This window comes from Antedon bifida, chromosome 1 (genome assembly GCF_963402885.1).
Source record: "Antedon bifida chromosome 1, ecAntBifi1.1, whole genome shotgun sequence".
In the NCBI taxonomy this organism is placed as follows: domain Eukaryota; kingdom Metazoa; phylum Echinodermata; class Crinoidea; order Comatulida; family Antedonidae; genus Antedon; species Antedon bifida.
In genome coordinates, this window is record NC_136226.1 from 24,671,736 (window position 1) to 24,691,877 (window position 20,142).

Consider the following 20,142-nt stretch of genomic DNA (forward strand, 5'->3'; position numbering starts at 1 on the left):
TGCACCAGGAGAAAGGAAACGGACGGATCTTAATTTCAGGAAGCTTGATCCCTTTTCTCGGTGAATCTTCTTTCGATTCAAAATAAAAAATCACACTCGGTCCCGCTTTCTTTAATAAAAGTAAGTAGGCCTAGTCTAGGCCTGGACCTAGCCTAGTTTTAATCAATCACTTTAAATAGTCATAATTATTTTTTGCCTAAAAATGTGAAACTTTTAATAAACAACGAAAATGAATAGAGAAACACTGTCCGTATGAATCTGTGTGTTGCGACCGTTTATTTTTCAATTTACTCAGTAGGTAGATTCGTGATCAGTCTGACCATGTCATGCAGAACCTATCACTGAATTACAGTAATAGTTTGTTGTTATACCTTCAAGAATCGCATCGACACAATGTAGTTGATATGGGGTTTAAAAAGGCACATCGCCTAAACTTTCCCATTATAACTAAACTAAACTATACCAATGATTCTATTTTGAATCTATCGATCATCCAGTGTTTAAAACATTTGATTCTGATTAGTTTAGTTGGCCTGGGTAAGTTTAGGCGGTGTGTGCCTTTTTAACCCCATTTCTACAACGAATCCAATAGGTTTTTGTTGGTGGTGATTTCATAAATGGCAACCTATTCCAATATGTGATTACTCGTTTGTGAAAATGTGGATATCCTACAGTTCAGTCCTTTTAAAATTTAGGTTTGAAAAGTCTATGCTGATGTCCTCGTTTATTTTTGCTTACATTACATCTCATTTAAAAGAAGTCTTCCTTGGCTACACCCTCGAAACCTTTGACAATGTTGAATGTTTCACCACGAATTCGTTTGTTATACAGGCCCGCATACAGGGTTGTTAGGCCAAGAAACTTTAAACGATCTTCATATGAATAAGAATGGATAGCTGGAATTAGTTTGGTCGCACGACGTTGTAGGCCTACTCTTTCAAGTGCGTTTATGTCTTTTTGGACCATACCTAGACACAGAAATTGAGGTGTGGGCGAACGTAATGTTTGTAAATAACGTTAAAACACTCTTTATCCATGTGTTTAAAGAACCTCTTAAATTACTTAAGGAGATTCATAATCTGTTATGACCGTCAGTCAAGATAGCATAGATGCGAAGGCCTCAAGAAGGAGAACCCAATTACCGCTCTTTCCAACCTTGATAAAGTCCAATAGTTAGGGTTTTTGAAAACAAAGTCCTTCTGTAAAGTAAAGCAATCTACATAAATACAAAACCTGCCCACTTTATCATTCACGTCCTTGACGAAATTAGATTCACACAATTATATATAACAGTGTTGATCGAATTTGATAAAGGGCCTGAGATCTAAACTTATGATTGAGATCCAGAGATGAAGGGGGAAAGCCGAACCGATGTTGGTCTACCACAACCTAGTATAGGCAATGACAGATACATAACCATATCAAATATTAATTACGGTAGTATTATTTTATAATTTTCTTTTATTATAGTATTTTTTACAAGATACGAAAGGCCACCGGCCGTTAATAATGATTTTGTGACCAAGCGATGAACTTGGAAACAAAGGTCAAACAGTGCATTTTATTCAAAAATTCATTTACTCAATTGAAATTATTATTCATCTGATGTTATTATAAAGCATGTTTAAATTAATTATTTAGTTTTATTAAACTCTATTATTTTAGATTTAACCGTATCAGATAGTTTTGAAAATGTTGATTTCAGATCCCAAATATAATCTGTTTTGCTAGCGCCGATCCTTCCATTCTCTGGTTGTAAATTGCGTCAAAACGCTCATTTTGAGCGACAGTAAAACTAGTCTTCCAATCACCAACGACACCTATAATAAATAAGTTAAAGGCATAATAATAAAGTATTTTAATTGAATTGAAAGCAATGCCTTATCGATGTATTACAGTTACTAATTATTTATAGTCTTTATGCGACCTTATAATATATATTTACATCATTTTATTTTCTATATTATTACACAGTGACGTTGAATTACTATATAAAAGATCATTTTCCTCTATGAATAAACTTACCTTTCCGCATCCGTTTGCCTATTTCTTCCTTTCGCTGAAACGATATTGGATTTTTCGCTTTCATGTTAGAAAATGTTGTATTTTCCACAACTTTATCCACTTGTTCCTCTGACAACAAAGGACGAGACAGAAAATCAGAGATCCGAATAACACATCCTTTGTGATCCTGTAACAATTTTAATCATGGTCGGATTTAAAATTCAGTAAAAACAATGTGAATTTTCGAGATGACAAAAATTTAAAAATATATAGAACTGAAGTACAAGCGAAACATGAATAAAAACAAGGCCAACAGCCATAAGTCGCGTGCTAAAACGCATAGTGATACCGGACCGACAGACAGACCGACAGACCGACCGACCGACATGGTTACACTAAAATAACCAACTAAACTCACAAGTTTCATTTCTTCGTAAGTTAAGAACAAAAAGTTCTTTTTATCTCGATGATTTTCATAGTACGGCAGATTGAAATCAAACCAATTTCCATACATCACTGAAAATAAATAAACGCATTAATATCTGCCTTTAGCCTTATATTACTGATTTCTTTCCAACTCTCCTTGATAAAAGAAGGTACTTGGTGTAGGTGACTTGAGCTACACCACGATCAGTCTCGAAAGTCTGTTTTAATTACAGCATGTATTCCTTTACTTGAGACTCAGTATTCTCCACTACGTGCCGAGCTATTTTTTCTAATTCACACGGCGTTTCACTTACTGTCAGACCTCAGAAATGTTTCAAAAAAAGCATCCCACTCCTCATATTCTTCAATAACCCGTTTTTCTTTCACAAAATTCCAAAAAGAAACGGCAATGTCCTTTGGATTTCGCATCACGAACACGATCTATTATATCAATAAAAAAGCATCTTACTTTCATCAGTTACATATTTAGGCTATGCCTTCCTGAGGCACCTCTTATAAGAAAGTACGAAGGAAAATTAAGCATTTAAACCATCAATGAATTTAATTTCCCCGTTCCATTTCATATTTTTGATTGCCTGGTAACGCTCCAATGTTCTCCTCGATTACTATAGGCATAAAGATTATACTGTGGGCCTATAAGATCTCATTACAATAAACTTACCTTTCCTTTTCCTTCAAATGCCTGTTTTGGTAGTGCGTCAACTGGTGCGTGCGTCATCATTACTCTTGGCTTTTCTGTCGACAAACTGTCATATTTCTTGAAATTATCACCAAATTCAAGTTGTCCATGGGGATTGCTTCCATAATCTTCCTTAACATTTTCTTTGTTTCCCTGACACACAATATTTCTCACTAATTCTCGCGCCCAATTAGTTCCTAAATGAAAACAAACAACAGTACCGGTAGCTTAATCTTGTTTGCGTCTCTAGCAGCCGACGAATGAATTGGTTCGAGTACCGGTACGCTTCACGGCTAAAATGAATTGAATCAAAAACAAACACTCACCAGATTTTGGATATGCAACTACAAAAACATCATCCTTTCTTATTTCGAAACTTTGTAGTCTTTTAGGTGTGTCATCATGCACCTGCGGTGACCATGGAAAGCCATTTATAACATTTACACCTAGAAACGTTTTGGGTTGGTCTGTTGGTCTGTTTTGGGTTGGTCTGTTGGTCTGTTTTGGGTTGGTCTGTTGGTCTGTTTTGGGTTGGTCTGTCATAGCTGTGCGACGTGGTTTTCATGGAAGAACGGTTCTGCGCGTCAAAATATTATTTAGATTATAAAGTAGGCCTACTCCGATCTAGTATTGGTCTACTACAACCTAGCAAGCAATGACCGAAATTCAACACATAATCATCATAATCAAGAATTGTCACTCGTAGAAACTTTTTTTAGACCTACAATTATTCAGTGAATCTTCTGACTGTTCTTAAAAGAAGTAAATGAAAATCATTTTAATAGTAGCTGAACTTTATCGATACGTATTTTGAACCTTTTACTTTAGAGGTAACTTTTTTTAAATAAAAGTAGGGAAGATTCACTCTTCTCTGATATAATTAAGAAATAATAAATATACGGGCCTACACACAAAGGGAATATTGTTTCCTTTCTGTTGTAAAACTATTAACATATTCTTCTGTCATTTCCTCCACCATTACATTGATTGTATTGTATGATTGAAGGCTTAGTCTTATTAAATTTAGATTATTGACGTTGGTTTATCTTCATTTTTCTTATTATTTGTGTACAGTATTCACACATTTTTTGTTGTTATTAGGTCTTACATTTGTATAAATTTAATACGTGTTAAGAATATTCGTTTACTGCAGTAAAGAAATTTTGTAGTGTACCTATCTAAAAAGTAATCGTTTAGATACTGTAAATGCTATCATTCTAAATATCTTTTGCATTCTTCTCTTTTCGTTTCATTCATTTGGGCTTGGTGAAAAGTAAGGATATTTTATACTTCCTCTCCTGAGCTCTCTACCCAAACACACAGAAAGACACAGTCACGTCACGTTTTATCTATACATTGTAATTAACATACTATTTCAAACAATGTTTAAAAATAACATATAGTTTAATATTTAAATCAATCTTATTATGTTAATATGCATGAATTTTAACTACTTCAGTGTAAGAATATTAATTTTGTATAAGATACAAATAAAAGAAAATTATTATTGAATTGTCATTGAACACAATGCCGTTTCCATACCGACACGTAACCAGTAATCATATATGGAATAAACAAGATATTGACTTAATTGCAAAAATTATATAAAACAAGAGTCTGATACTCCGTAGAGGCCAACGGAAAATCATCATGAATATGCAAACTATTTCTGCTCATGTATAATAATTACCTTTTTAGTAATGAGAGAGATCAGAGCCATATATAAATTGCGCCCTCTTTTTTTGTAAATTTTCGACCACTAAAAATTAACAGGAAGTCTTGGTTTTTTAATGGTGGTGCCTCCTAGCTAGGCCTAGGTTTGTTCATTAAAAATGTAGTTGGAATTTAAGTGGTTGTGTTTACTGTTACCTGATAGATGATTCTATTGGATAATGGAATATCTTACATCTTTTTTTAAAGTGAGTATCTTTATTAACAGCTGTTTTATAGTGTCGAAACGTAACAATTTGTAGACGATTAATCAGCCCACCGAAGCCTACTGTTATTTATGTTTACTGACAGAGTGACACCTACCCCGACAGTCGTATCTGCTGGTCATAGTGCTAGTACCTACACAGTAGACCAAGTAGGCTAGGATAGTAGCAGCCTAGACGTAGTAGTAGTCCTCTATATTTCTTGCAGGCACTCTCTGTAGAGATGGGTTGGGTATGCTGTTTTTTTAACATAGGCCTAGGCCTATATTATAATAATAAATAGGCCTAGGCCTAGGCTAGGTTATTTTAGTTAGGCCTACCTAGGGCCAGGCCAGGCCTAGCCTATTATTATTAGTATTAAATGTCAGCTAGTTATTGTTAATGTATTGTACTTGACAACTATTTTCGGCTAGAAATGGAATCTAATAGGCACTAGCCTAAACTATTTCCATCAAACATTAAGTTAAGTTAAGTTAAACTTTGTTTTTTGTTGTCTTTTTTGTGAAGTAGACCTACATGTAGGCATTGCGATTGGTCCTCCTCATAACCATAAAAAATCCCATGATAGATTTAAACCCCAAAAAATGTAGGCAATGTTGGTGAGTAAAAACGACTCAATAATGACAACAAATAAATCTGAAAATAGAACCCACAACCCTCAGATCCCTAACCACATGACTACACCATCCACCCGGCCCAAACGAGTCTGTGTTAAACTGTAGTGTGTATTTGATTACTTTTTGCATGTGTACGCTTTTTAACCGACCAATAATGACCCTGATGTTACCGATTCTCTACTCACATAGTAAAAAGAGTAAAAGGATATTAACTCCACAGAAGCCATATTTTCAGCTGTTTATAAATATAATGTGATTCAATTTTCTTTAAAAAATTGATTTACATTTTTTATTGTTCATTTTTTTCCATGATAAATATGATAATAATTAAATTTAAAAAATATAAAAAAATACTGATATTGCATTGTACTGTATGTTGAATTTATAAATATTCCAAAACTATCATTGGTACAGTACAGTATATTAGCCTATCATAGATAGATCATTTTTATCTACCAGTAACTAAATACATTTCTCCCTCTAATTAAAGACCATTTTGGGACCCAGGTTTTATTGGTATATTGTAGCTTTGATCTCTAAACTAAAGACTGGCACCCGAAGTGATCATTAAATTATACACTAGAGTGAAATTAGATAAGATATTATACCATAGTAAATTGAAATTTGGTTGAATTTAACTTGCAATTAGACATACAATAATGAAGCATTCTAAATATCACAAGGTTATCTTATCTTATCATTCTTATCATTAAGGGCGTGTGGCACAGTGTGTTGGACATTTGGCTCATGATCGTGAGATCGAGGTTCGAATCCAACTCTCGCTGCATTGCTTGTATCCTTAGGCAAGATACTTTACTTATGTTTGCCTCTCTTCACTCAGGTGTATAAATGGGAACCCGGTTAGATCAAGACACAACTTTGCGCTGATTACTAGCTGCATTATGGGAGTATGTTTCCATTCGTGTTTGATCAGTCAAAAATGACTAGGAGGGTAATAATGTTCAGCGCTTAGAGTTTTCACAACATTAGGCGCTATATAAATCCAGGATATTATAGATATTATTTTTATTCTAATTAATAATAGTAATTCTAGATAATAATGTGGCAACGATCAGGATACTGTGCTGTTATTTGGGACTTGGTAAAACCCAATAAAACTGTAGATAGAGCTACAGTACAGTACTAATGAATCAAACATAATTACTGACTTTTTTGTTTTCTTCAGATTTGGTAATTTAAGAAAACAAAACAGCACAACAACAGAACTAATCTGTTGACGTACTGTAATATTATGTGATTATGGTATAAAATTATGAAAAGCTTACAACTGGCAGCATTATTGTTTGATGAGCACAGTTGGCATTTTATTGTAGTTCTATATTTGCATTGAACCTTTGATAGTGGGTAGGGCAGCATTGATGCGTCTTTACACATGAGTTAGTTCTTCACCAGTGTCAAATAATTTGCATTATGTTTTATTCACTCAGGTTTATGAACCATTGGCTTTGAAAGCTTTTCAATTTAAACTATAGATTCACTAAATACTGTACATGCACCTACTGTATACTGTAGTATGTTACTGTATAATGTTGTAAATTTTGTATCGGTATAAAATAACCTCAAATATTTTGTTCAATTACTGTACAGGTTTGTACATACATAGTTTGGTCATCGTGTGGTGTTTACACATAGGCAAAAATATTCTCGAATATTAAGGACTTAAAGCTAGAGGTCCAGTGTGCACATCTGGCTCGTGTGTAGGGGGTTACCCAGGTGTATTGGTCCATTTAGCCCCCTTAGGGACCTTGTTGGTTGTTAGGGGAGTAGAAATTGTGGTTTGTGTTTTTCACACATGTGCGTAATTCAGCCCAGTAGGCTGCAAGTCGCAGGTTAATCCCTATTTACATTTAACATAAAGTGTAGTATCAATTAAACAAATGTGTCTTTCAATTATTTGGTATTCTACTGTACTTTGATACTTGATACAGTAGCTAGACCTTTTAATTTGCGTCAATACAATTTAAATTATATGAACCTTTAATACATCACTAAAGTTAAGCTGTCAATAAATTCTGTCTAATAAAATGTAAATGTTTAAAGTAGTAATTAAAGTAAATAGATGCAGGACACGACAAGAACATGTTCCTGGTTTAGTACTCCTACAGTAGCAAATTCAATTCAAAATTCTTTAATCATCCCACACGGGGCAATTCAAATAAAAAGGTCTGGATTAAAATGATCTTACAAAATATACAAAACATCACAATACACAGTACAATATAACAAGAGTCAAAGTTCAAGAATTTAAGAGTCGGATGGCCACTGGCAAAAACGAATTCCTTTTCCGGTTTGTTCTACATGCCGGGCATCGAAAGCGACGCCCATGAGACATGAGCTCGAAATCACTGAACAAGGCATGTTTAATATTTTTTAGAATAGCTCTACTTTTTTCTAGAGTTTGCATGTCACAAAAAGAAGATAAGCTATGAAGTTGACAACCTATTAATTTAGAACTTAAGGGCCCTCCAACGCTGGATAGTTGGGGCATTGGGGCTGATGATCCTCTGGGACCCCTTAAGCTTTCAGGCCCTGGGTTTAGCAAGTGAGTGAATAGCCATTTTACCAAGTTGAGAAAATGATGTCAAGTGCAGATACTAAGTCATGTTTTGATTTAATTTCACTAAATACTACTGTAAGTAATCCCATATGGTTGGGTAAAATTTAATTAAAAAAAGAAATTGACATGTGAGTCGTACACTTTTCTGTTGGTTCGCTGGGTTTTGCTACTTTTTTTTCATAGATTTGCAAGGTTTACAGTAGCAAATGTTTAAAAAAAATGATTTTGTGAGTCGAGTACCAACCATGTTTCAATCACTTAAGTTGGTTTGATAGGGTTTTTTATGTTTTTTGGAGGTTTGCGGAATTCTTAGTTCTTTCTTAGGACCAGTTAGATAGTGGAATACTGCAACAAAATCCAGACAAAAGCAGTCACACTTGACTGCTTTTTATTGTTATAATATTAGTTTGTTACTGTTTTAAATCCTGAAACCATCCATGCTGAAATTATGATGACTTTACAAACAGCACTTGACGTCACTACTGTTGTCATTTTGTCATCTCCTGCCTAATTCTCTCTATGTATATTAGACAAAATGTATTGACAGCTTTTGATACAAAGTCATATTTGAATTGTAAATTGTAAGTATGAAATATTAAAAGAATTTAAATTTTATTAATATAACTTCTGTTGTATTCTCACTACTTTGTTAAAACAGTGCTCATAAGCTGCCTACTATGTACTACTACAGTAAGACCTTTTGTATGAACTGTTCTTCCTATCATACAGTATGTAAGTGGTAATGTGTTATTTGTGGTTAACAAAGTTACAAATCCCAGGGTTCATATTCTGGCATTTTGACAATAATAATAGCCGCAGTTTACTGTTGCCAGATATCTTTACTAAAAATAGCTAGTAAATAAAACATTAACAAACTTGGTGAAACATAGTATGGTTCACACTCAATTGCTGAATAAATGTGAATTTATCTATTTTGTGCCTACAGTAGCTTACCTGGATAAACCGACAATAGCCCATGCTCTCCAGAGGGCTATTGAATGAAATAAAAAAAGACTAATGAATAGAAGCCGTCTGAAATCAAAACTAACACCTCGATGGAATATTATTACAGAATTGAGAAGTTTTTAAAAATATATCAAATAAACAATTAATACCATTGAATCAATGCATTAAAAAATAAGATACAGTAAACTCTCCCAATACCGGACTCTCTGAAAACCGGAAACTCTCCCAAAACCAGACTTTTCTCTGTCCAAAAGGTCCCAAATTCATTTTTACCATTAAGAACACATTCTGAGTACCAGATTTTCCGTACAGACATGTGTACTGTACTTGGGAGAGTTGACTATATAACAAAACATTCTTTTAGAATTAACTACGGTCACGTTTTCCTGTGCTTTCGAAAAAACAATTGCATTGTAGGGATTTATTATTAAATTTATGATTCAAAAAAATTAAATGAAATTTCAAATTTAATCCCTATCCTGTTCAGTAGACCACCGCAGAAGACATCAAAAGTTATAAGCTCAAAAGCATTATTTAGTATAAAAGTAATAACTGTTCTTGTATTAACACTTCCTGATTTCGCATTAAAGTTGAGTTTTATTATACAAAGTCTATAGTCCTTAACAGTACTTTTAGATACTGCAGATCATCATAATAGTAATTTAATTTTAAATTAGATTAAATGTAAAGTTATGGTTAAAATGGTCATTCAGAGTTCAACAAACTATTTTTTATTTGATTTTTTTATTTGTCCATTTTAATTGTAAAGATTTTCTTCCTTTTTTTTAATTAAAAAACAATGTACTGTAAACCGATTCTTGACCATTTTATAAACTGTAGAAAATAGAACAACCAGTTTAATACATTTAAGAACATTATATCCAGTAATATTTTATTTTAGTCACGGTTTTTTAGTGCTTTGTTATACTGTAAACTCCTGTGCATGAAGTTTTCAAAAGCTTAAACTGTGCAATGGATTGCAATAACACTTTCGTCATGTACTGTAAAGTGACAATACAGTAGGCCATTTCCTGTTTGGTTTTAACTCTTAAATCTAAAAGCCATGCTTATAGCAGGTTTTTTTTTTATCCATGTCCTTCATAAGGTTCTTCATAACAAAGTATATTGTAGACAGAATCAAGATTTCCTTAATTTCCCAAATTATCAAATACTGGATGCCCTCTCAATTTCTTGGTGGCCAAAACTGATGTAAAACATTGTAATCTTTTTTTAAGTTTTATTTCAAGATTGCCCATCGAGACGGGCCTTTTTAATTGTAAGTTGCCCTACAGTACATATTAAGTCTATTTTGTGCCTAGCTTACCTGGATAAACCGACAATAGCCCTTTCTCCTCGAAGAGCGAGATATAACTCGAAAAGTAGAAATTTTCATTGAACACCCCACTCCACAAGTGGTATAGTCCATGAACTATGCCCTCAGGTGGGAGCCTCCCCACAAACCACCATCATCATTTCTTTTCGAGACATGAGAGAGTAAACATGTCTTCAAGAGAGCTTGTACAGTGGTATGCTGTTGCAATAGATATAATATCTGGAATTGCTGCTATATGAAGCTAAGTAGTTTTCTTGGTTACTAGAAATTCATTGAACTTTGGGATGTCAATAAAATGACTTTAGCAAGCATTTTTAGTGAAAATGTTTTCACTAGGCCAACTGGCTGGTTGTTTGCTGTAGGCTATATAGGAGCCAGGCCTAAGTCTAGCAGGATAGCTTGCCTATACTGCCTTACATAGTGGTTGGGCCTGGGGTCTAGCCTCTTGAGATTCTTACATTTGATATGTGCTCTCATAGGGGGCCTAGGCCTAGATTTTGCAGGGCCAAAAGGTTTGCCAATGCATTTGCCTAACAATAACATTGTGGTTAGACATATTTCTAGGGCCTGGCTTGAACTCTCTTAGGGGCCTAGGCCTACATGTTTGAAGGGGCCTAGGCCTACATATGGTTGAGCTATAAATCAGGGCATCACGTATGCAAAACCCAGGAGAGCAACAAATCGCTCTCCTCAAATCACCGAGGAGAGCAATTCGCTCTCCTTGCAAAAATTTTAAATCGCTCTCCTCAAATATTTATGTTGAAGTTGAAGGATGGTCGCCCTTATTAAAAATGGCTGGCCCTTATTAATTTTTTGTACACATTTTTTTGCCCGACAGGGGATAACCCCCCCCCCCCCCCCGCCGGGCACAACAAAATTCCCCACACCCACCTTTACACACAATATTTTCCGTGGGGATCGTATTATTCTACAGTACAAAAAACTCAAGCCAATTTTTTTTTTATGGCCTGCCTGGGTAGATTGGGTTTCAGGAGCCTGGAGAATCCTGTCCTGGCCAACTATATGCCTTTAGCCTAGCTTTTCTAGCCTAGCTTGTTGGCCTAGAAATCAGACAGAAAACCTGAAAAGTATTTACCTGCAATTCATAAATTATACAATTCTAACATGCAACAGCCATTAAAATATTGATAATAAGTTACAAAGTGTCATTTTAAAATAATTAAGAAAGATATTTGATCGTGTTTACATGTGTCACACATGGGCGCACGCACAATAGGGGAGGGCTGAGAGAGCTTCTAGAAGATGCTGACGTCACACATCAGCACGTGTTTTGAGGAGGATTTGAGTGACCAAAATTGGTTAGAACTTTCGAAGAAATAATCCATCTTCAAAATGACATAATTAAAGCAACCAGCAGCTAAGCTTTTTTAAATAATAAACATTATATTTAGGCCTCCTATATTAATGTTTCCTTTTAAAATTAAATATATTTTATTAACTCGTTCCATAAAAACATAAAGGGAAAAATTATTGGTTGGGACATGATCTTCCTGTAAAGGAGGTGTTTCTATGACACCGTACTGGTTGCACTATGAGGCGATGAAGTAAACTCGCCCTTGAATGCGCGCAGGCAGGGGAATCCCCTTTGTTGGTACCTCGCACTGTGAGATGGAGCGCGATGAATCATGAATTGCTCTCCTTTTCGAAGGTTGTTGATTGCGATCGCGCTCGCGATCCTTAAAAACGAGGGACTGCCATTAGGCTTGTAGCTTTATAACTTAGCTTATATATTATTAGCCTAGGCCTAGATTGGTTTTAACTTTTAAAAATCCACGTGTTTTTAGGCTTCTTGACAGAAAAATCAACACTGTCAAAAGCTAGGCTCTATTTTGAAAATTAAGGAGCGCGATAAATTGCTCTCCTCGAAGCCTGTTGAGGAGCGCGGAGGAGCGCGGTCGCGCAGGCGCTCCTTATAAATGATGCCCTGCTATAAATGGTCTGGTTTCCAGCTGAGTCATAATTGACACTTCATTTTGACGCGGTCATCTATTCAGTCAGATCAGCCGCGGTGACAGCTATTATGCACCTCCAATCATGCCTGCTCCCGCTGCGGCCTCTGTGGGCCCAGAGGTGAAAAAGTTTCTTTGGTGACCCGCAAGCCTTTACAGCAGGGATGTGAGCTTGCCGAGGGATGAGCCCAACGCACCCTCTCGCAGGAGGCCTCCTCCCCGTTTTCATATATCTATACGATATATATATATGTAGGCCCACAACAAACCTCGTTTACGATGGTCTGTCTATCCTGCAGCAGTGATAAGACAATGGTCTTGCTCTCCGGAGATGAGTATGAGAGAGCGAGACGGGCCTGGGGAGAAAGGCCTGCAGGCGCTCGTCCTCCCCCAAAGTTTCTATTAAATGCCCCCGCCTCAGACATCGGGTTCTGAGGGTCCGCCCATCGTCAAGAGTTAGCGTCTAGACGGATGGTCACGCTGTGAGGAATTTGTTGCTTAAGCGTGAGGGGCCTGGGGTAGAGGACCTAACAGGCACTTATTAATCGCAGCCTATGGAGGTACCGCTCATTTCGCACGTGCCTACATCAAACACTGCTCCTCTATTAACAACGCAGCATAACGGTGTCCCCTGCAGAGCTGGAGACATCTTGCAGTGCTAAGAGCTCTTCCGAGGAAGAAGGTTCCTCAGTCTTCCTCCCCTCATATCGTACCAGTTGGTACTGCCTTCCCATATTATATCAATAATATAAATGTTGTCGCTGGTATACGACAATGACATGATCTTTCCGTACAAAGATCAGAAGTGCATGGGGAGATGACTTGCAGGTTACTTGCGGTGTTCGTGTGGTGCTGGACCAAATTGTCTTCCACCACAGGGACAGGTTGAGCGTCTTATTGGTACTACCGGCCCTGATGCTTAATGTCGTCTACAGCCGACTAGAGAATTCTTGAAGTGGTGCGTAGGCCAATTAATAAGACCTGAGGGCGGTACCTCAGGCCAATTATGTGCTGCAGTGTACATGTGTGAGCTGATGTGCTCATAGTTCAAAGAAAAGCAGCAGGCCTGCCACCCAGGTCCCTGTTAGGTGTACCTACTAGTTCAACGTATTCAGTAGTACCATCGCGTTCCGTGCCCACACCCGCCGCCATCTTGAGTTCAAGACCTCAACACTTTACCCATAGATCCAGTCTGCATGAGGCAGATCGGTAGGGTTGCATGTCTTACAGCCATGGTCAGCAATATTGTGATCACAGGTACATGTGACGTGCTGGCGGGGGCCGGTGCCTTTTTTCTAAGGCTAGGCATGTGGGAGGTCGCCCAAATGCCCGAGTGTGGAAGGCCCTGTCAGTGGACAGGTAGGTTCTGGCCTCAATGACACACCTACTGCATCATACTCACAAACCTCCTGGTAAGAAGGAGTTTTCCGACAAGGTTACCGTTAGAGCCACTAAAGTGTTGTGCTCCTGAACGGCCTCAATGTCCTGCTTCAAGAGGAGGCAGTTGTACAAGTCGATGAATGATGTACAGTCTCGGGTTTTCGCCTTACCACTCGTACGCGCTGAAGCTCCTCTCGCTATGCCTGCTCTCAAAAGAGAGAGAAGGAGGCTGCGGCTTCTCAGACCCGGATGCACTTTTCCCGGCAGTTCTGTAAGCCATCATGGCAGCAGTGAGAGCGTTGCCGAGGGAGATGCCCTCCACAACCTCTCCCCTCACCGGCCCTCCCCCAGTTCCATATATAGAACTTCGGCCCCCGCCTCAGGCATCTGTGTCTGAGGGTCCGTCCATTGTCTGAGCTTACAAAAGTGACATGACGATGGTCACGCTCTCTGACGAGGAGCGCGCGAGAGAGAGTGTGAGGGACCGGAGGTAGAGGGCCTACAGGCATTGGTTAACCGCAGAGGTGATTGGCGACCTATAATGAAACTATAGTCTGAACAAATGGTTACATCCCCATGGGTTAGGATGGAGACAGTCTCATCTTACCTGTTGGGGCTAAGTCGAGGTGACTGGGCAGCCACAATAGACCTGAAAGATGTGTACTTTCACATTACTATTGGAGAGCAGGATTAGCGCGATTGCGCTTCCTTATTTATGGTCTTCTATACCAATTTGTCGCAGCTGTTCGGCCTATCAATGGCCTTTTTCGTGTTAACAGTACACGGCACTCTACACACACAGCATACATATCTGTAGACAATTGGTGGACCATGGCCCTTGACACCTCCTTTATGAACAGGCGGGAAACCAACAATGTCTTGGTTTACCTCGGAGCACTTACCCTCGTGATGAGCCTAAGGTGCCACTCTCACGAGAGGGTACAGTAACAAATGCTTCATCAAAACCTTGCTCCGACGGCTTACGACTGGCTACGCACATGAGTCACTGGCCAGCTCGTCGCCCTTGTTCCTGGAGCACTTCTCCTCGTGATGAGCCTAAGGTGCCCCCCTCACGAGAGGGTACAGTAACTAATGCACAAAGGTAGTGCAATACTTAATCAAACAGACCTTGCTCCATCGGCTTCGACTGGCTACGCACATGAGTGTCACTGGCCAGCTTTGTCGCCCTTGTTTCTTGCCGGCTCAGGATGTGTCTCTGACGCTACATCTGCTGGCTTTGTTCAGACTCGCGCCGGGAAGTGGTTATGAAAGTGCATCAAGCGCATACGGTCACCTATGCACTCAACCACTTTGGGCGGCCCTCTTATCCCGCCGGGAATTCTCCCTCACCGTCTATAATAGCCGTTGGAAGCATTATATTAATTGGTGCCATTGGGTCAGGTATGCGCTTTCCTACATTACCTGTTTGAGTCAGGTTTGCAGGTCTGCACCGTATCCGGCTATCGGTCTGCCATAGGTGCAATTACACCGACATTTTCAGACGGTTCGAGCGTCTCAACATCCACCACAATATCAAGTTTGCTGCGTGGCATGTTTAGAGAACGGCCTCCATTGGAGGCCCTGGTTCCCAGCTGGAACATCAACTTCATCCTCTTAGGTGGGTCATGACATGATGCACATCTATTGCCTTCTAGGAGTATCTAGATGGCGGGCCGCCCTCGCGATAGAATCCCAACAGGAATCTTCCTCACCGTCTATAATATATTAGCCGACCAAAACATTACTCACTGGTGCTAGCGCCAACCGATAGACCCTGTTAAGTTTGGGTCAGGTAAGCGCCTTCCTGCTCTACCTGGTTGAGTCAGGTCTGCAGGCCTGCACCGTGTCGGGCTTCCGGTATGCCTTAGGGGCAATCATACTGAGATTCAATGATGGTTAAGCATATCTGCATCTCAACAGTCTATTGAGTGCATGAGATGAGACTGGCCTCCAGTAAAGGCCCTTGTTCCTGTTGGGACGTCAGTATCGATCTAGTCACTCTAATACTCCAGGTGGGCCTTCAGGCTAGGCCCATACTTTTCTCGCCTTTGAGCATTCATCACAATGAAACTGCATGAATGCTGGCGAGAGTTGCACTCTCCTTCCTAACATCTGGTTTAGGTTTGAGTGTCATTTTATGTGGCTAGTAATAGGAACCATTTCCTAGCAAGATGCTTGACTGCTCGCGATTTGCTGACTGTGTTCATCATCCTACACTCGTACATGTTGATGCTCCTCTCGCTATGCCTGCACCCGCTGCGGCTTCTACAGACCCGGATGCTCTGTCCCCGGCAGTTCTGTAGGCCATCGCAGCAGCAGTGAGAGCATTGCATGCAGAGGGAGATGCCCTCTGTAGCCTCTCCTCTCATCGACCCTTCCCCAGTTCCATATACAGAACTACGGCCCCCGCCTCAGGCGTCAGTGTCTGAGGGTCCGTCCATTGTCAGAGGTTACGAAAGTGACACGACGATGGTCACGCTCTCCGACAAGGAGCAAGAGCGTGAGGGACCGGAGGAAGAGGGCCTGCAGGCATTGGTTAATCGGACGGTTCCAATGGTACTCGAATTCCTATGAGTCGACCATGTGCAAAGTCAACAACTGAAATTGAGTTATGCACTTTATCAGTCACTCCTCCGCCATCAATTCACATGCATCAGTTGCATGTGGTTGCATAGGTGTTGTACCCAGGTAGTGCCAGCTAGGTGGCGAACACAGTCAACATTCATGTCACCCCATCGTTATCTCCACAAACATCACACCAGTAGCCACAGCAGAGCTGAAGGTAAGGGATATACAAAACTCTTTGTAACTTGTCTCCCACCGCCGACTAGTATCTAGTCCGGTGCTATACTGGCTATTGTCGGTTTATCCAGGTAAGCTAGGCACAAAATAGACTACACAAACCAACAGTGGTGTTGGTAGTCTATGAGTGCTAGCTTACCTGGATAAACGCCCTCCCACCGTCCCCTCAGACAAGAAGTCTTGCGAAATGATGATGGTGGTTTGTGGGGAGGCTCCCACCTGAGGGCATAGTTCATGGACTATACCACTTGTGGAGTGGGGTGTTCAATGAAAATTTCTACTTTTCGAGTTATATCTCGCTCTTCGAGGAGAAAGGGCTATTGTCGGTTTATCCAGGTAAGCTAGCACTCATAGACTACCAACACCACTGTTGGTTTGTGTAATTTTGGTTGTCCCAGGACTGAAGACAACTCATTCTGTGAGCTCCTGTATTTCATTTTTATGCAGTGTGTCTACTGTATTAACTCATTTTAAATGACTCAGTTTACTATATTTCTTGTTATTAAGTTAAATAATAATACAGTAAGTTTAATGTTTAATTTAGTTAAGCTTGTAATACTGTACCTGTGTATGTTCGTGTTATAAAAATAAAGGTACTGTATCAAGTTATTCTTAATGATACAACAAATAAAGGGAATAATTACAGTACATGTTTTAGTTTCATAAACAATTCAATTTTAAATTTATACTGTTTTATACTGTTTTATTGGCAGGTTTTTTGCTAAAACAACCGAAAGATGTTTGCATCAAAGAAATCACTTAAAATTTCTGGAACTACAGATAGAAAATCTACAATTGGCTTCCTGAAAAGAATCCGACATACTATCAACCGGGCAAAAAATGATAAATCCATTTATTATTCAAAAAGAGACATGTTGACATCATTAGGTGATGACCAGGGTGTGATAATGAATGGATTTGGAACATGTAGGAAAGACCTGGATGGTGAATCGACTAATAATCTAGCCTTAATGAAAGGTGAAAGTTCATCTAATGAAAATGCTGAATATATGAATGTTAATGAGATTACATGTGATTCCTCAGAAATTTATGCAACAGCTAATGAGGATGGGGATTTGCTTGAAGAGAGGCACATGGTGGTCTCACATTATGGCGCAATTAATACGCCCGGAGAAAAGGACAACAATGAAAATGAGGCTGATTATGAAAAACAAGGAGCACGACCGAAAGGTAAACCACCCCAGATTAACTGTTCTGTTAATGAAAATGTGTACTCCTCAACGCACATAGACTCTTTGAGTAACCAAGAATTAAATGCATCAAAAGCGTGGGTCAAAGGTCTTTCGAATGTAACAGAAAATGAACCCCAGCAGCTTTGTCCGCCAACGTCAATCACAAATTATAAACAAGGTTCTATTAGCTGTCAGCGTAGCTCTACTACAAATGTATTTGTATCCCATATTAAAATTAAAAAGAACCCAAATCCTGATGACAGAATGGAAGAAACTGTAGCTCACGATGACCTTTCACCCCAATTAGCTACACCAGAAATGGATTGTGAAACTGATAGTTTAAAAGAGATAAAAAATGAATCAATGAGCAAAATCACGGAAGTAAATCACGATAATACTGGCGATGTATTGCCCATTCTGATAAAACGCTCGTCGCGAGGGGATGTTGATGAAAAGTGTACCAACACACCCTTCATCGCGGAGATTTTAACAGAAGAGGATGTCAGGCTCGAACTAGCGCTTGAAAAGCAATTTAAATCGCGATCTGGAATTGAGTATATAGATAGTAATATTGAAAAAGACAATATGGTTAGCGGTAAATTAGAAGATTGTGGAGAAGTAAGTAGTGTTAGAGATGAAGATTCATTGGATACGAATGCAATCTCATTTAAAGATGATGACAAATCGGAAGAAATGAGAGTAGACCATCTGTTGGAACCACCAAAAATTGATAGGAAAACAAAACCCCCACTGACTCGTGTACGCAGTTGTCAAGCTACAATGAGCTGTTCTGATCCTATTCCACCATCTCCACCACCCCCTCTTCCACCTAGACTATCATTTCTTGACTTTGATATGCTGCATGATATCGACGATATGGATAGTGATGATGATACGCATGTTACAATGGAACACTTTTTAGAGGGTTCGGACACAGCAAGAAAAACTAAATCTTTACCGAGGCCTCCGGGTTTGACGTCGGACTCAAAAGATTCTTTAAAATCTTCAACCATGCCTTTCAAAACACGCTTTTCGCAAATTTTTAGGTTTAAGCGTCCCAGTGTAATTAATGGCAAAAGACAATCTGTACGACCGCTTCCCGATATTCCCACTGAAAAAGTTCCAGATATTAGTGAACAAACAAATAGACCAAATTGCTATCTACCAATACAACCTAAAGATTTATCAAGTCTACCAGAAAATCAAGGTAAGATCTTTTTTCAAAATTATTTTTTCTTCCATGGGGATCTAGTTATGGACCAGAAGTCAAAGGATACTGTACATTGGGATAATAGTGACAAAGTATGGAGTTGTAGTGGAGCTGTAGCTTGTCTTAAAGGACAACTTGACCGAGGACAATATTTTTATTTTACAACGTATTAGGGATGTACATGATTTCAGAACAATCGCAAGATTAAGGATATCGCCGCACGCGCTCACCATACAGTCGTCACCATAAATTGCTGTGACGTCACAGGTGCATTGCAAAATCTACTTAATGAGTCGAGATAAGCAAAAGAAACAATAAAAAAAATCAACATTTTATATTTTTTACAATTTATTTACAAAAGTTTGTTTATTAGAAATTTTCGCGATTTGCCACTTTGCCAGAAAACTCATGACGTAAATTTTGCAATGCACCTGTGACGTTACAGCAATTTACGGAGACGGCTGATATCCTTAATTTTGCGATTGTTCTGAAATCATATGTATATCCCTAATACGTTGTTAAAATATGGTCCTCGGTCAAGTTGTCCTTTAACATGCTTGCCTTCCAATTCCAAGGTCTAGGGTTCAATCCTGACCTAATGTACTGTACTTGCTAGGGTTCTATGCACTACTTACGACTGTTAAGTAACTTAACTCCCAAGCCTCAAATTAGACTTATAAACATGATATAGTTTATAGTTCATCCATATCCAGGCCTGTAATTGGCGCACAAACTTGTTCGATGTGAATAAATAAAATAACATAAATTATTTGTGAATAAAGAAGATGTGTTAATTGTTGAACCCTGGGGATCTTACTGATTATAGTAGACAAAATTTCAGATAGTACCTTTTTTAGGTTAACCAGCCTACAGTAGTGTCAAACATGGAAAGGAGCACATTTTTATTTCGCTACAGTATTTTATAATAGCTAACATTAGCTCACATATAGCTATAGTACTGTACATCTTGGCGGACCTCACATTTAAGGGCAGTTTCACATAAAAGCGACTATTTTTAAGAGTTTGGTG

At 38.6% G+C, this 20,142-nt stretch overlaps 2 protein-coding genes across 2 annotated transcripts in view; one reads left to right on the forward strand and one right to left on the reverse strand.

The window, feature by feature from the left end:
• Positions 1 to 1,628: 1,628 nt before the first annotated feature.
• LOC144835548 (amine sulfotransferase-like) lies at positions 1,629 to 3,673 on the reverse strand. The gene is made up of 6 exons (XM_078690632.1): positions 3,457 to 3,673; positions 3,113 to 3,327; positions 2,745 to 2,871; positions 2,423 to 2,520; positions 2,026 to 2,191; positions 1,629 to 1,820 (listed from the first exon to the last, which is right to left on the reverse strand). Exons 1-6 carry the CDS (start codon positions 3,671 to 3,673, stop codon positions 1,702 to 1,704), a joined length of 942 nt encoding a protein of 313 aa, XP_078546758.1. The 3' UTR covers positions 1,629 to 1,701.
• Positions 3,674 to 4,952: 1,279 nt separating this feature from the next.
• Positions 4,953 to 20,142, forward strand: part of LOC144847178 (uncharacterized) — a 30,505-nt gene continuing 15,315 nt past the window's right edge. Inside the window, exons 1-2 of the mRNA XM_078703607.1 lie at positions 4,953 to 5,049; positions 17,424 to 19,110. Coding sequence (XP_078559733.1) covers positions 17,448 to 19,110 — 1,663 coding nt within the window. The 5' untranslated portion in view covers positions 4,953 to 5,049; positions 17,424 to 17,447. The remainder of the gene's footprint in view (positions 5,050 to 17,423; positions 19,111 to 20,142) is intronic.